This window comes from Astatotilapia calliptera, chromosome 10, assembly GCF_900246225.1.
Source record: "Astatotilapia calliptera chromosome 10, fAstCal1.2, whole genome shotgun sequence".
Lineage (NCBI taxonomy): Eukaryota > Metazoa > Chordata > Actinopteri > Cichliformes > Cichlidae > Astatotilapia > Astatotilapia calliptera.
Window position 1 is genome coordinate 11999944 of NC_039311.1, and position 17054 is coordinate 12016997.

The 17054-nt window shown below is 40.1% G+C and overlaps 3 protein-coding genes across 6 annotated transcripts; 2 read left to right on the forward strand and 1 right to left on the reverse strand.

Annotated features, from left to right (window-relative positions):
- Positions 1–471: 471 nt before the first annotated feature.
- plp1b (proteolipid protein 1b) lies at positions 472–5911 on the forward strand. 2 transcript variants are annotated; one of them, XM_026181976.1, is made up of 7 exons: positions 472–614; positions 2555–2741; positions 2849–3005; positions 3259–3436; positions 3707–3780; positions 3979–4044; positions 5076–5911. In XM_026181976.1, exons 1-7 carry the CDS (start codon positions 611–613, stop codon positions 5145–5147), a joined length of 738 nt encoding a protein of 245 aa, XP_026037761.1. In that variant the 5' UTR covers positions 472–610; the 3' UTR covers positions 5148–5911. The 2 variants fall into 2 exon arrangements, with proteins under 2 accessions (XP_026037761.1, XP_026037760.1); XM_026181975.1 differs by lacking the exon at positions 472–614 and adding an exon at positions 702–2157.
- Positions 5912–5967: 56 nt separating this feature from the next.
- Positions 5968–16775, reverse strand: LOC113030475 (uncharacterized). 2 transcript variants are annotated; one of them, XM_026181972.1, is made up of 9 exons: positions 16055–16775; positions 15861–15972; positions 15664–15738; positions 8195–8254; positions 7968–8048; positions 7014–7847; positions 6840–6902; positions 6375–6477; positions 5968–6271 (listed from the first exon to the last, which is right to left on the reverse strand). In XM_026181972.1, the coding sequence occupies exons 1-9, from the start codon at positions 16062–16064 to the stop codon at positions 6167–6169; spliced, it is 1443 nt and encodes a 480-aa protein (XP_026037757.1). In that variant the 5' UTR covers positions 16065–16775; the 3' UTR covers positions 5968–6166. The 2 variants fall into 2 exon arrangements, with proteins under 2 accessions (XP_026037757.1, XP_026037756.1); XM_026181971.1 differs by having other exon boundaries at positions 6204–6477; positions 16055–16092; positions 16639–16775.
- LOC113030476 (tigger transposable element-derived protein 6-like) lies at positions 10134–13726 on the forward strand. 2 transcript variants are annotated; one of them, XM_026181973.1, is made up of 2 exons: positions 10134–10387; positions 11060–13726. In XM_026181973.1, the coding sequence occupies exon 2, from the start codon at positions 11068–11070 to the stop codon at positions 12364–12366; it is 1299 nt and encodes a 432-aa protein (XP_026037758.1). In that variant the 5' UTR covers positions 10134–10387; positions 11060–11067; the 3' UTR covers positions 12367–13726. The 2 variants fall into 2 exon arrangements, with proteins under 2 accessions (XP_026037758.1, XP_026037759.1); XM_026181974.1 differs by having other exon boundaries at positions 10134–10289.
- Positions 16776–17054: the final 279 nt, after the last annotated feature.

A 17054-nucleotide genomic window follows, 5' to 3' on the forward strand; every position in this document is an offset into this window, starting at 1 on the left:
AATGTCAGTCACTGAGGTTTAGATTTATTTTCCTCTTCTGTCTGTGCGTGCTTCTTATCTTTAAGTGTTCTGCACAAATGGACTTATAAGCCACGAGACCTGTTACCTGTGGTGCTGATGTCTGACATGGGGTGTGTGCAATAAACAGATGACTTATCAAAAGCGTGTGTAAAGAGATAAAAACATGTAGAAAAAAAAATGTAGATCGCAGAATAGCTGAGTTGTTATTTTACTGAATGCTTAAAAGTGTAAAGTGTGCATGTAAAAGCTGGCATGTTTATTAAATTACCCACATATGTTATGATAGAATCAGGGAAAGAAAAGAAATGAAAATGCTGTAAAAGGAAGAAGATACCAAGATGAAAGTTCGTGTTAGAATATTTGGCCCACTCTCTGTTCCCCGTGGCTCCTTAAATAATGACTGGCAGCTGAAATGGGTCTTTGTGACTTTAAGATGTGACTCGGGGAGATGTGGTCTATCTATTGTTGATGAGACAAAAGCGCGAGTTAGATTCATATAGGGGTGGCGGCGAATAACTTCTCATATCCTCATATCACAGTCACAAAGCCACCCAGCAAAACTTCAATAACCTGACACTTCTTTCCGGACATGGGTGAGTGCACAGAATTTCTAATGGTTCTTATCATTTGTTATTGATGGGATTTATAAAAAAAATTTTTTTAAAAAGTCTATTTCAATAACCAGTACTAATGTTACCTTTGATGTCCTTTGATATCAAGTCTGAGGGAAGAATTGCTGCAAATTAATCCTCTGTTTTAATTCATCAAAAGCATTTCTAGACCCATTTTTTGATTTACCACTAATTCCCTTTTTGCCCCTTGATTCTAACACATGATGCAGGTTAACATATGATGGTGATTTCAAAAGACCAAAAAGAAAAACACGTGCACGCTGCCAGGATTATTTACCTTCTTGTCACCTGCTCTAATCTCTTTCAGCAGTAAACTAGAGTGGAATCAGAGTGGCATGACAGAGCTGGGCAGCAACTCTCATCATGCCAAAGCCATGCCAGGTCACTCATGTGAAAGAGGTCAAATACTCCCACATGTGTCACGGGCATATTTTGTCACACTTCCAAGAGAATTGTGGACGCAAACAACTTCTGCTAAACATGTTCTCACTTGCAAATAGCCTCTGAGTGAAATTCTGCATGTTTGTTTGGGTTTTTTTTGAAGCAGCTTTGGAGATTTCAGTAATTACCTGACATCTGCTGCAAATGCACTGATGCACTTTGCACTGAAATTCAAACTGAGGCTTTTGTGGCGTTTATTATTCTATCAATACAACTACTGCTGCAGCCGGGCACAGATTAAGCGTGGGCGTCCGTAGGCGCTATCATTTTTGGGACTAACAGTCTTCCTGCTGTTACTATTTATATTTTAGTAACAGTTTGTTTAACTCACAGTTTCTCTTCCTTCCAACTAAAAACCAAAAGATCTTGCAAAAGATGAATGCAGAAATAGACATGTTTGGGGATGTTTGGGCCTAACTAATTTTGAGTTGGGCTTGCTATTGTTGTTGTAGTGAAGATATTCAAATTGCCCCTCTCCTTCATAATGCTTCCACCCACTCTTTAAACACTTGAACCCGGCCCCCACCGACATTGACACTCGGTGCCATGGTACCAGTCTCAGCCAGCTGTGGAGGGAGGAGGCCCTGAGTAGTGACATTGGCAGTGGTGGAGAGACGGTCCCGGTGACCCCTCCGCCATTACGTTATATGTGTGTATTGTGGCACCATGGTCTTTGTTTGACATCACTGGCCTTTGTTCCTTCCCAATCATGGCAGATACAATGGATATTGTATCTGCTGCCACAAAGAGATGCTCTTTCTTTGGGCCCCCTGAAGCCAGCGTTTCACCACCATCCCTCAATCGCCTGGTGACGCCTGTGACCACTGGACAAAGAGGGCTGGACCAGATTTAGTAAGAGCAGAGCTGTGAGGTGTTGGCACAAGCATTTGAGCTTTCACATACTGGATGAAGTCAGCGCTGAGAGGCTTATTTTACAGTAGCAATACCTTGTAGAGAGCTCTGTACAACACTTGTTGGCACTGGAACCTTTCTTATAGCGGAGTACAGCATCAGAAGCAGCAAATGTTTCCGGTCAGGCAGCCTTGGCTTTGCAAAGCCTTAGGTGCTTTCCTCTATCCCATTTCTGGCAATGCATTTATTAACACTTTGGATGTTTGCTACCTGCTTCAACAGCTCAGCTTGCTCTGGAAGAAGTGCGTGAGATTGCTATAAAGTCCGTGTTGGCTGCTTTTGTTTGGACGCTTTATTGGGAGACGCTGCTTGAACTCTTGTTTGTCACTGCTGTCTAATTTATCTTCTTTTTTTTTCTTGGTCTTTTTCTTTTGCTTTCTTGCCTGTTGTTGGGGTTTTGGTGTATGCTCATGGATTTTCAGACAAAGGGAGGCCTTTTTCATAGCTCCCCCACTGGGTGAAAGAGTCCCCCACTGTGGCATAGATGTGCTGTGTGGTTATATGTGCGGTGTGTGCCGCCTGTGTGCTGATATATTATGCCCCCTCAGGTTGCTATGATTGCTGTATCCGGTGCATTGGGGCAGTGCCCTACCCATCCCTGGTGGCCACCTTGCTGTGCTATGCTGGCATGGCATTATTTTGTGGCTGCGGGCACGAAGCGCTGACCCAAACCGAAGTCCTCGTTGAGACTTACTTTGCCCGCAACATTCAGGACTATGTGGTCATGGCCTCTTTGTGAGTGATTTTTCAATAACTTCTATCAGTTGTGGCTTCTTTTTTCTAAGTCTCTGGCATTGCTTTGTTTTAACTAATTGACTGACTTCTCTCTGTGACTGTTCCAGTATCAAATACTTCCAGTACGTGATCTATGGTCTGGCTTCATTTTTCTTCCTCTATGGTATCCTGCTACTGGCTGAGGGCTTCTACACAACAAGTGCTGTCAAACAGACCTTCGGCGAATTCAGGAGTACCCAGTGCGGCCGCTGCCTCAGCCTGACGGTGAGCACATGGGTGGAGGAGGAGGGAGCGAGGAAATGAAGAGGGAGGGGAAATGTGAGGTGTCAACATTGTTGAGATGCTGAATTCTGGCTTGTTTTGAGTCTAATAAATATGCTCTTTGTTTCTGCAATTTCCACATGAATTATGGTTCATTACAGATTTAATGACACCACATTTATCACGCAGAAAGTATCTATTAGCATCTGTGTTGCGATTCTGTGACCTTGTGTGCTGCACTTTTTTGCTACAACAGTTCATCATAGTGACGTACATCTTGGCCTTCATCTGGCTGGCGGTGTTTGCCTTCAGTGCTATCCCAGTCTTCTTCTTGTTCAATATGGAGCAGACCTGCCACACCGTCAACATCCTGTCTGAATCAACCCCCAGCATTAATCAGCATGGCTGGATCTGCATGGACGCCAGGCAGTATGGTGCGTTGCTCGTGTAACTACTGACCACATGGTCCCCCTGATGGGAATGTTAATGCGCCCTTGAAAGCAATTAATCACCGTGTAGTGGCTGCTAGACTGATGGCTATATTAGTCAGGAAATAATGAAGAGAACTACACCTTTATGGTCATTTCTTCACTATAGTTTCCCCGACATGCTTCAGGCAAGCCAGAGCATACACGGATCATCAAATCTCATCATAATTCAGCCATAGTATGAGGTTTCTCACTTATGTTATGTCTCCATTTAAGGTCTGCTTCCTTGGAATGCAATGCCAGGCAAGTCTTGTGGGACAACCTTAGCAGCAATCTGCAAAACTAGTGAAGTGAGTAGAGTCTTTATACAGTTCGATATAGCATTTTGGCATCATCACATTAAAATCACTGATCAAAATCGACATAAAATCTGTTTTGAATTATTAGCAGGACAACGTGCATATGAGAGAGCTCACAGTAACACACACGAGTTTGATTAAACACCCTGCATGTGTTTCAAGCTAACCTTTTTTTATTATGTCTTCCAGTTCTATGTCACATATGACTTGTACATAGCTGCATTTGCCGGTGCTGGGATCACTCTGTTAGCACTGGTGAGCTATTTTTGCATTATTTCTAGGACATTTAAGCTAACTCCATTTAAACAGCTGAATCAAATTTAAATTTTGAAATGAAACCACTCTGCGGTGTTGGTGTTTTTCCTACGTCATCATAATAGTGCTTGTCAAGGATTAATATTGCCAGTGACCAACAATATTTTCTGAGAGTTCAGTTAGCACAGGTCAAGAAGTTAGCTATTGCTTTAAAAACTATCATTACCAAACCAATGCAAGTAACCTAAATCTGGCTGGCAGCAAGCCTATCTTGATAATATATATATTTTATTGCATTCATTAATAAAGAAAACCCTTGAAATGCTTACCATTTATTCCACAAGAGGGTCATATTTGAACACGGGCATCTTTTTATTGTTTTCCCCCCTAAATTGCAATGCTGTGACATCACAACAGCATGATTGGCCAGTTTTAGTGTTCATCCTGGACATACATTAATATGATATATATGTTTTATCGTATTATCTACATTTATCATATTATATAATGTTATGATGAAGCAGGAAAAACACCATCACTGGTACATCCGATAAACGTTTTTTCTCAATCTAGGCACTTGAAAATGAGTTTCCAGAAACAGAGCTGCTTTTACTGTTTAAAGTATCATTTTGAATGGTGTTGTGAGTGGAACCGCTTCTGATTAACACTGTACACAGCAAAGTATGTGAATTATTTGGAGGAACGGCGACACATTGTCAATGTCAGTTTTCAATGCTATGATCTTCACGCAAAAAAATTCCAGTCACCTTGTTTGTATTGAGCAGAAATAAATGAATTTTCAACGTGTGGATTTCTCTAAACCAAAACTCTGTTCGTGACTACACACAGTCAGAGATGACTATTAAAGTTTGCTTTCTATCTTGGATGATTAAAGCATTATACTGATCACTTCTCCTCTTGGAGACAAATGAATATTCATTGTCTGCTTGCAAAAAAAATGCTTACAGTACTCGTTTATGTGTAGAAGCTGATTATTTTTTTCATTTCATTAATTCTTCCACTCACTCTAGTTCCTGTATCTGGTTGCCACCACCTACAACTACGCAGTTCTGCGGTTCCTGGGCAGAAAAGGCATTCGCTAAGTGCAGCGCCTCAGTTTTCTCTGTTAACCCCATTGTCCGACTATGAGATGGACAGTCAGCCTACATTCATCCTCTGGGAAACGGCAACCTCCAAACCTGGATTGCCTGCTATTCTTTAAACCTTTCCAATAACAGAAATAGTTTCTCATCACTATTATGTATGAACAACAGACAGAGAGATGAAGATAATTTACCTCCAGCAATGAGCTCTGGCCTGTGCATCAGATCCTCCTTTCAAGATGATTCTCTTAGCTTTGTTGTTCATTTTCCCATTGCTGGTTGTATCTCTCACTTTATCCTTTGTGTGAGGCTTTGTTGGTGCTCATTGTGATTTATGATGTTTCATGAATAATTAAGAGCAATGACAGCTTGCCTCGCAAGTCATAACTGCATGCACAGTATTCAGTGGTTACTGACACCCAAATTGGCTCTCAGTATGATTTTGTGGCTTCTCTATTATCAGCCTTCAAAACTGCATGAACTAAAACGAGTGAGGCTGAACGAACCAAATTTTCCCGTTGAGCTTTCACTTACAATAAACGTGCTTTTTAGTCATACTTATACAGTCTCTTTTTTTTCTCTTTCGTTTAAATGCTACCATGGTAGGTGGGATAAAAAGGTGTTCAGCCCAATATAAGCTGTTTTAGGTTGCAGAGGGGTTGATGCTTCAGTAACTTGTCTCCAGGTGTTTAGCGTGTAGCCCTGCTACTTAGACTTGTGTGTGCTTATTTGAAATTAAGGCTCATTAAAACATTTAAATCTGATGCGTGGAATTTTATTCTAGCCATATACAGTTGCATTGCTGGTATTTTTTTTTTTTTTTTGCTGTATTTTTAATTTATCCTTTTCATTGCAGAATCATTAATCATAACAATATACTGCCCTTTTACTGGATACAGTTGTGACAGAAAAAGAAAGAAAGAAGAAGTCGATAGGGAAGTTATGGGAAATAATGGACAGCACATTCATCAAGGTATGCTTGGACTATTTTCTGGAAACATATTTGTCCCAGATAGGCATCATTTCTTAACCGCTTTTGAAAAACACACTCCACACTGGATCACTTGGTCCTTCAAAAACATGGGGGTCAGCATATCTCCAAGGGCCCTAGCACAAACCCCACACTGCAAAAGCATACTCAGTGTTAATTTCATGTACGAGAGATAGTGAAAGGATATCATAAAAACACAGATATACAGCATTTTTACAAAAGAAAACATAACAAACCTTTAAACAGTCTGGGTGGCAGTTTATCGAGGGCTCACTGAACATGATCTTGACATTTCCATTAATGATTTGGTTGCAGAAGTAACAAGGAGATTTGCCATGACTGAAGCAGGTGGTTAAAAAACAAAGCAAAGGTTATGAACCTTATTCATTTTTACACTTATGTACACTAAAAAAAAAACCATTCTTGGCTCTCATAAACACAAAGCAATAATTTTGACTAAATGTAACTGAAATATATGAAATCAAAAGTGAATTTATTCAAATACTTCATCAATTAAGGAAGATATGCTGAATGTATAACAATCATGACCAGAGTCCATTAAATTACCGTTTTACATTTAATGTATGTAACTAAACCACTTGGAAAATTTACATGTAATCAAATTACTTAATGTCAACATTTTAGGGATAGATATTTTTTGAGTGTTGTATAACTATGTACAGTAAGAGTGAGAAACTTACATGGGCTTATTCAGAGTTTTTGTTGAGTTTACGTCCTCTGCAGGCTTTTGAGACACATCAGAACTACAAAAACAGTCACAAACAATGAGGATGATTTTAGTGCTCAAATAAAAATATGCGAACAACACTGAATACTCTACTGTTCCTTTATTTTTTTTAAATAAAAACACTCACATATGGCTATCATCACACTTTTGGTTTGGTTTGAAGTCCTCAGAGTGGGGTTGTCTTGGATCTTCCACAGGTTTAGGAACAGCTTCAGCCTTGGCCGTCTCCACATCTGAAGCATCAGTCAGTCTAATAGCTGCGTGCTCTGTGTTATCCAAAACACCTTCTGCATCTGAAGCAGCTACTTGGTCAAGGGCATCTTCAATGTTCAACTCTTTGTCACAGTCTGCTGCTGTCTTAGGTGTTGGATCAAAACTTTGTTCAACAACAGTGCCTTCATCTTCGCGCTCAACCGCCTCTTCAGTTCCGCTTTTAAAAACCGGCTCAGAGGGTGGTGCACACTCGACTTTAAACTCCACACCCTTGGCAGTGTCAGCATCGGATTGACTAGATGGTGCAGGCAGAGTGTCGGTGACTGATATGGTGCTGTGTTGTAGAGCAGTTTCTTCTTCTGGTGTTGCATCACTTACAGCGGGTGTTTCCACACCGCCTTGGAGAGAAGCTTCTTTTCCCGATGTTGCCAAAGCAGGTGGTCCATACATGTTTACTCCTGCGTGCTCTAAATTAGTTGTATTTGGCGGTTCTGTTTTGATTACAGATTCTCCAGAGACTCCAGCGGTGCTTTTACTCTCACTACTCTCTCTCACTGTGCCTTCCGCAGCAGAGATTTCTGCAGGGGGATTTTTCACATCAGCATCTGCGGAGGCCTTATCCTCATTGTGACAGGTGTCAGCTGGTGCATCAGCATGTTGTTCCGTGTTTTCTGCAGTTGCTTCAGTAAATGTCTTTTCTGGCTGTGCATTAATATTTTGAATAGGTGCTTTTGTGGGGGGTTGAGGCCTGTAAAAGAGAGTGTTACTTCTTCCCCACTTTGCAACAAAAAATTTGATTTGTAAGCAAAATAACAAACACTCAGCATCTTTGAATTTAACACTTCCAGTTATAGTCTCGTATACTAACTCTATCTTCACTGTTGAGCCTTCAGGCCGAGTGTCTTTCGGAGCTGAAATATTTTCAGCACTTGCCTGATTAGCTGAATTCCTAAAACAGACAAATAAAGCACTGAGTATTTGGTTTAAATGTTCAGATTTAACTGAGATTAAGCTTGAAATATGTAGATTTGCAGAGAAGCAGTAAATATTTGCTCAGGTTTTGCACAGTTTAATTTACATTCAGCACCAACATACCCTTCAGATGAAATGACCTCTGCCTTTTGAAGAGGAGAACTTGGTGGAGGATCTATTGCTCTACAAGGTACGAATAAGAAGAGAAAAGAGAAAGCCTTATATTTTCTTAATTGCTTCTTCAGAACCAATAAGAGATTTCATCACCTTCTAACTATGTTGGCTCAGAAATAAAGTCTAAGCCAAATGCTCCACATTAGAGTAGTGACTGATGTCTCTAGTGAGCAATAATATAAATGTACATCATTAGCTATCATATATAGTGCTTGCTTAATGAATACAGCGTCAGCAGTATTCTGGGAGTTTCAGAATCTCTTATATAAACAACGTTCATCCATAACTTACATTAAAAAAAATTTGTATGAAGAGTGCAACCTGCATTGAAGGATGAGCATTCTGAGCATGTGAAGTCAGTGATTGATGAAACAAAGGTAACAAATAAGGCCTTAAATGTCAACACAATGTTTATTAATGGTGTAAATATCACCAGACACGTTGCAGTGAAGTGGTGGCTGAGGCTGGTAATAAATGAGAGACACACAAACTAAAATCTAACTTTTCCCGCAGGAGCAAAGCCTCTTGATACAGAAGAATATGCTGTATACACAACAAACTGTGAGGTAATGGTCCCTTTGCAGCTTAACAAGTGACAGCAAAACATGTGGTGTTTGTCATTCATGAGTGTGTGAACTGAACTATTAATTCAGAAGGTTTATGACTTGTGTCAATTGCGGTCATCTAAAACAGCGAGTATACACACATTTGTCTATCTTTTTAGTGCATTTCTATTATTTCTGTTAAAAAAAAATCTGACTTGATAGAAAATGTTTATGGACTTTGAACCATCAGACCCAGGGAACAGATGTGTAAAAGGCCGAAAGGGCGAAAGGTACAGCAGATGGCTAAGACATCAGCACAACTTTTAATTTTGGAACATCCAAATAAGGACAACATAACAGTGTTTGCTGGGTTAGTGTTGGTAAGAACACTTTGGGGAAGCTAAGCTTCATGAGGCCTCTTCATAGCAGTGTCTCTGGTTTTACTCCAAATAAGGAGAACATAACAGTGTTTGCTGGGATAATCTGGGAAAGAAAGACAGACAGACAGACAGACAGACAGACAGACAGACAGACAGACAGACAGACAGACAGACAGACAGACAGACAGACAGACAGACAGACAGACAGATAGATAGATAGATAGATAGATAGATAGATAGATAGATAGATAGATAGATAGATAGATAGATAGATAGATAGATAGATACGTGAATAAATTCTAATATATTCATAAAAGAACACCAAATCATCAAGACATCAACAGTGGTGGTGGTGTGATAAATTAATGGAACAATGATGTAAGCATTATGCTTTATGTAGCAGCACAAATATACAAGGTACGGATAAGAAGTGAAATACACCAGCAAGCCCTTTTGGAAAGGTTTTAAAGTGGCCTAGACAAAGTGGGACTTACATCCAATTGAGATATTTTGGCATGTTCTCTATTAGACTGTTCAGCCCTTCAGTGTGGCTAAATTAAAAGAACTGCAGTATCACAAACGCTTCAGTTCCTGCTGCCAGGGGTGGCACAACGAGAGGGCAATTACTTTTCACATAAGACCAGGTAGTGTTGGACATTTTTTCCCCCTTAATAGAGGAAAGGATCATTTAAAAACTGTTTTTGTATTTACTCAGGTTATCCTTGTCTAATATTAAAATTTGTTTGTTGTTCTGAAACATGAAAGTGTGACAAATATGTACAAAAAATAAAATAAATAAATCAAGAAGGGAGAAAAATATTTTTTTTCACAACAATGCTGCCTAGCTGATTATCATTACAAGGGCACTGTAGTGCAATTTATTGATTTGGTCAGTGGTCAGCGTCTCCATAGGCTTGGGCTCTTATTTTCTTGATACCTCTATTTTGAAAGCGTCGTGGAAATACTTCCGGTCTTGTTCCGCTTTTCCCCGGCTTCGTAAAGTAGTAGCATATTGCTAAGCGGAAAAGTTAACGGCGATAGTCAAATGTAGCAGCATTATTTTAATTCTCTGTAACTAGCAGACATATCAGTGGCCACTGTGGAATCAACACTACCCAGGTGGGCTGTTTTCAAGTGTAGTATCGTCTCAAAATAGCACCACAGTCCTTACGTCTGCTGTTTTACATCAAAAATAATACCAGCACGGTCCGAGACGAGTAAGTCGCTTCGTATTTTACGACTTTTACTTTTAATAAAAAAAAACATAATAGTAGTTAATAGAAAATTCATGTGGCCTGCTGTATCATTTTTAGAGCTAAATGAGGTGCCTCCAAAAATGTTACTTCCCGATGCTTTCCACCAGGTTTTGAAAGAAACTTGACATAAGCCTATCAGGTTACTTAACACTGATACAGTGTTTTTCAAAACAAAATATAGCATAAATATTATTTTAGGCCCGGTTAAAAAAATAAAATCTTAAATGGCATTCTGTTCCTTGTTATTTCAATACATTAGTGCAGGCTCTAAACATCGCTTTGGGCCCCTTTTAAGCAAAAAAACAACAAAAATAGCAAGATCTTTTATTCTTATTGAAGTGAGCTTAGAGATCTAAAAATGCATTACCTGTTTAATAAAGTCAGCTTTATAGGTGACTAACAAACTCGAGCCTTTTATATCTGGTTGTCATGAGCGCTGAAGGACTGCAATAAACTCCAACTACACAAAGTACAAAGCAATTATTTCTGGTAAAGTAAAAATGTGTTTAATTAGTAAGCTTATACCAATGTCAATGTGATTTGTGATTCTTTTTGGTGCTTAGCCAGGCCACTTTGTGGCTGTCGGATTTTTACTTGTATGGTTCATCTCAGTATTTTCTTGTGTTGCCTTAGGGGGAAAAATGCCATCGAGAAATCACCTTGATAAAATCGGGAGGAAGAAAAAGAAGAGGTGGACAGAGGACGCCATGGAGCGTGCACTGATAGAGGTCAAGTCAGGCAGGTGCACAGTGAGACAAGCCGCCAAGGAGTTTGGAGTCCCTAAATCTTCACTGGGGGACAGAGTCAGTGGACGGGTGACCCCTGGGAGCCGTAGCGGCCCGGCTCAGCTTATAACATCTGCTGATGAGGAGTTGTTGGTCGAGTTCTCCTTATACATGTCCAGGCATGGATTCCCACTTACAAAGCAGCAGCTGGTGTCCTTCGCATCGTCAATTTATAAGCGGCAACACCGGAGGGTGGCATTTTCCAAACTGGGCCAGACATGGTGGCTCAATTTTAGAAAGAGACAAGAGAAAAACATCACTATTCAGCCAGCAGACAATGTTGTCCGTGGGAGGACTGTGTCAGTGAGAAAGGAAGCAGTAGATCAGTTTTTTCACCTCCTGAGGACTGTTGTAGATGCTCATGAGCTCATAGACAAGCCTCACCAAATTTTCAACTGCAATGACACAGACTTTCAGCTGAGTAGGAAGAGGGTGACTCTCCCCAAATCTGTCGGTCTAGGCTACAAGCCAGCGCCAGGCTCCAGGGACCATGTCTCCGTCTTGGCTTGCTTTAATGCGGTTGGAGAGGACATCCCCCCATTTATAATCTACTCAAAGGCCTATCCAGGGGGAGTATGCTACAAGACACAAGGACCACCGAATGCCCTATACGGGTGGTCAGACTCGGGATGTATCAATTCAGACCTCTTTAAGAAATGGTTCCTCAAACATTTTCTCGTGCACGCACCAAAGGAGCGTCCACTGCTGCTGATTTTCGATGGCCACAAGTCACCCGTGAACCTGGAGGTGGTGGAAACAGCTCGTAAGGAGGATGTCATTCTTCTGTGCCTCCCACCTCATTGCTCCCACATCCTCCAGCCACTCAATGACGGTCTCTTTGTGGTCCTCAAGCAGCACTTTGCTTCATTCCTAGGCGACGGCTACACTACTGACACCCACTTTGCAGTTAGCAAAAAGGAGTTCTCAGGGGTTTTCAAAGGAACATATCAGGTAGCAAAGGAGGAGGAAGGTGTGAGAATTGTGAAGGAAGGCTTTAGGAAATCTGGGATCTACCCACTGAACCCCTTCACCATCTGTGACAGACACATGATATCAGCCCACCACCCTGGCCAGATAGCTGCACCCTCCTTGTCAACACCAGTGCCGGGAGTGCACACTGTAGGAGACCTCACAGATGCTGGGCCGTCTTCCTAATTCATCGCTATAAAAATGAAAGTGTGATTGACTGCATAATTGAGCAAAGCAGAAATGAACACAGGCTCGTTCTGTCTTTCAAAATACTGAATTAATTACAGTCCTGTTTTTTTAATATAGTGAACCACCTCCTGCTGCCTCCCTGCAGAGAGCCCTGTTTGAGGAAGGCTTGCATTGTTATTAATTACTACTCAACAATGAGCTCAGTTTTAGTTATCTGGTAATAATGTTTGAATGATGCACAACTGTGGTTTTCAATGGGTTGGGAGTCCCAAGGTGAACATGATTTTCAAAAGGATATTAAAAGAAAAATAGAGGAAATATTTCTGCTTAACAAAAATCTGTAATTTCTCTTCATAAATGCTTCCATCTTCTTGTGAATTATTGGATGGCAAGCCATTTAAATTAAGTGACCCATAAAAGAAAAACACTTGCAAAGCACTCACAAGTTGCTTCAGCCTAGGGGATTGTGAGCAAAAGGACATTTGTAGATATTCAGTGCCATCTTTTTTTGGTATTGCTGGCCAGTCAGGTAGCGAAGCTAACCATCATTGGTAAGGGGCATGATTTCAGTTTAGTGGTCTCTGACAGCAAGTGAGGGAGGGGAGGCTGTGAGGTGTGAGTTGCCCGAGCAGTTCTGCACAGATATAACACCGGTGCTTCACTCTGTCATTTGTTTTATGTATCTAAGTAATGTGACAAATTCACTCGATTATCTCAAACACACTGGAACGGATAAAAGAATGGATTTAAAGCTTGGGCACATTTTCATATGTTATCTGTTGTAGACGTCTGATAACTACACTTTATGCTGTGCAAGATGTCTCTGAAGCACAATCAAGCCTCTTAACTACCAGACTGATTTTGAGTGGAAGTTGGAACCATTTATTGAAGGATGTGTCATCAACAGATGATGCAGCTGTAGAATATGATACACCTACTGCTGTTGTCATGGTTTTCTTTGGAGGTCAAAGAAAATATGTCCATTTTTGGTTCCAACGGTTGTTGTCTTTTTTTCCCTAAATAGTTTAAAATTGTACATGTGATTCTGTTGTTCCTTTACTTACATCTACTGGCCTCTTTGTTAGGTACGCCTGTTTAGCTTCTCATTAATGCATATATCAAGTCAGCCAATCACATGGCAGCACTGTGCTATCATGTTAATGTAGATCATAATCTCAGGAAGGTTTCCAGCATGTTGTTGAATCTATGGTATGAATAATTAAGACAGTTCTGGAGGAAAAGGGGTCCAACCCAGTACAAGCAAGGTGTACATAATAAAGTGGCCTGTGAACATAAGTATCCTGAATAATTGTGAACACAGAAACTGATATAAAAGTAAACCCAAGACCTTTTTAAATAATTTGCTTCTTTCTGTTCACCTGGAAGAATGAACCCTACGTGATCTCAGGGGGAAAAGTCAGACATCTAGAATAAAGATATTTTTAAATGTGTTTGAAGCAAAAATTTGTCCATAACCTTAATAATTTACAAAATTTTGCTGTAGCCATAGTTGAGTGTGTGTGTGTGTCTGTGTTATGTACATGTTCAGGCTGAGTGATGTAATGTCAGTGCAATTGATACATTTGCCGACAATAGTCGGGCAGCTAAGGCTGACGTATCCTTTATTTAGTAGAAATATTGTGCAACCAAGCAGAAGAACATCTTTCTGTTCTATTACCTGTATAAAATAACTCTGTATATGACTATAATTATTGGATGCCTATATCAAAATCATAATTTTAATGCACAGGGGTATTAATATTAACATTAACCTTTTTTTTTTAACAAAGCTGGAAAAACATTTGTCACATACCATATAATTAACAATCTCATATGTTAAGTTGTTCCCTAGAAAGCTTTTGCTACAGTATTCAAGGAAAAAATACGCATGTGTCCTACAGGGAAGCACCCCAGTAAGATTAACGTTTGATCAACCAGCTTAAGTGTAGGTCACACTGCAGTGTACTTTAGAGTTTTATGGATGCGGTACAGATGCCCAGGGCTAAGTTAATGTTTTTGTACTGTATGTTAATATCACAGATGGTGATTTGTGCCTGAAGCCTGGAATATTTTTAGTTATGATTCAATGACACAGCACAGTCGAAGGACAATTTGAGTTTAACTTGCAGAACTGCCACCACACTGTGTGGTGCCATACACATGGGTCTAATATTTAAGTTTTACATTATTTTTCTTTTAAAAAAAATAGATTTACAGTCATGGTAAAAATTTATGGCCTCTGTCAGTTCTGAGGTTTACATATGAGGGCATATTGAAAGTAAATCATGCTCTTAAAGTTTCTGAAATACAACCTCAGACGAACAACAATGCGTGACGTATTACACGGTTTAAAAAAAACAAACTAAGCCAAAATGCAGAAGGAGTGTGTGAAAAGAACAACCAGTGACTGAGTAGCTGGTAGAACCACCTTTAGCAACAATAACTTGAATAGCTTCCTGTATGACTTTATCAATCTGCCACATCATTGCGGAGGAATTTTGGTCCACTTTTCTTTAACTTGTTGCCTTTTTTCTTTTTCAGCCATTCTGTTATAGAGTTGCTGATGTGATTGGATTCATTGTCCCGTTGAAAGAACCAGTTTTGGACAAGCTGTAGCTGTCAGACAGATGCCCTCACATTTGACTCTAAGAATACTTTGGTATACAGAGGAGTTCATCATGGTCAAGTTAGTGATATCAAGGTGCCCACTTCATGTGGCTGCAAAACCAGCCCAAATCATCACCCGTCCACCAACATGCCTAAGAGTTGCTATAAAATGTTTGTGCATTTTTTTTGTTGTTGTTTGTTTGTTTTGGGGGGTGTTTTACCAAACATGAAACTACACACTATGGTCAGACATCTCCACTTCTGTTGTTCAGTCTTTTCCTGGTTGCACTGTCACAAATTTTAACATTTTGCATGCTAACTGAGGCCTATAGACTCTGATTTGATTTCTCTAAGCACCTTAGGGCGAATTTGGTGATAAGGCTGTACTTAGTTCTTCACACACTACTTCTGCATTTTTGCTTTGTTGTTGTCTTTAAAAAAAAAAACATATTGTAATATGTGAAGTTTTAAAGTTCATCTGAAGTTATATTTACCAAGCCATGGTAAGGACTAGACTATTATTTTTCATATGTGCGGATGCTTGAAACCTTAGAAATGAAAGTTGTTGTTTTTTTTGTTTGTTTGTTTTACCATTTCTGTGTATTTGTCAGTTAAATCCGGTGTGCCTGAGCAACGTTTACATTCAAAAGTGTTTTTTCTTTTTTAAAATAATTTTGCAGCACTCACTCAAATCTCCTGGCTGCCAACCGGACTTGTGAACTCCTAGCTGGAATAGGTTTAGTTTCCACATCTGTGTTCGTTCTGCAACACAGAAGAGGTTGCTGTGACACTGAGACAGGACAGCTTCAATTATCCCTTTCAATTAAAAAAAACAAAATTTTAAAACGCAATTTTTGAAGTTGCATCTCAATCACTGTGAGTACCCCGCTGTGTCTTGTTCTTTCTTGGCATCATTTGATCTTTGGATCCAGCTGCCGTCCTTTTTTAATGTAGACCGCACCCTGATGTTTTGAAGCACCTGGCTTCTGTTAATATCTACAACACACACACACTTTTATCAGTACTGCATACCAAGAAATAGTTTTTTCTTCCATGTTTAATCTTATCAAATACTCACCTTTTGACATGCTGCTGATGTTTTCTCAGATGTTCAACCTGAGGAAATATTTGATGATAAACTTTCTGTACGTTTTATCTGTCATACTCTACACTCATTCCCAACTCACCCCCTTTCGCAACCTGTAAAGCTGTATTCCTATACACAAAAAACTCATCCACCATGATAAAGTGATATTGAAGCATTTACGCTTTGTTATTAACACATGTGGACAGTTATTATTATCTGAATAAAACCATTTGAGCATACCAGAAGACATTCCACAATAAAACTTGTGCAAAAATCTAATCTGCTTGTAAACACTATTAACAAATGTATCTCGTGCTCTCCCCAGTCTCTCTGCATCTTGTCATATTGCGCATCTGTTCTGTATTCTCTTCAAGCGCCTGTTAACATTTTGACCTGTGCTTAGTGCTTTAATCTCTTGTGATGAATCTTTCTGGAGATGTGCCAGCCCCAATTAAGCAGGTCAAATTCATTATTCATAGAAAAGGAAAGCAATTCAGATTTGGTAATGAGGCCTTCCTCACACAGGCCACGAACAGGGGTGTGAAGTCCATTTTTGTGCCGTATTGTGTTCTCACCTGTTTGTGTCAGAGCAGATCAGTGCCGGTCCTCCTCCGGGTCTCTGTGACACGCAAATAAGATGGCAGAAATACCTCCACCAGAGCCCCCACCCCCTGCAGTTTCAGATCCCGCCCCCCTCCCCTGTTAGTTTTGAAGTGCCGCACCTGGATGATGCTACACAGGCTCATTGAGCAAGCGGATAGGCTGGGTGATAAGAGGGGCAGCACTGTTTTGTGGTTTCGATTTTTCTGAGTGTGAGAGGTCACATTCCAGAGATGTTTTCTAGTGAGATTTTCAGTCTTTGCTAAGAAGCAAATTAAAAATAGGCTTTTATAACCTGCCTGACAGCTTAAAGGTATTTAAATGAACCCTGCAGGTTAGTACTTGATGCTGTTTTCTTTCCTACTAATGGCTATAGCAGGGGATTAAACTG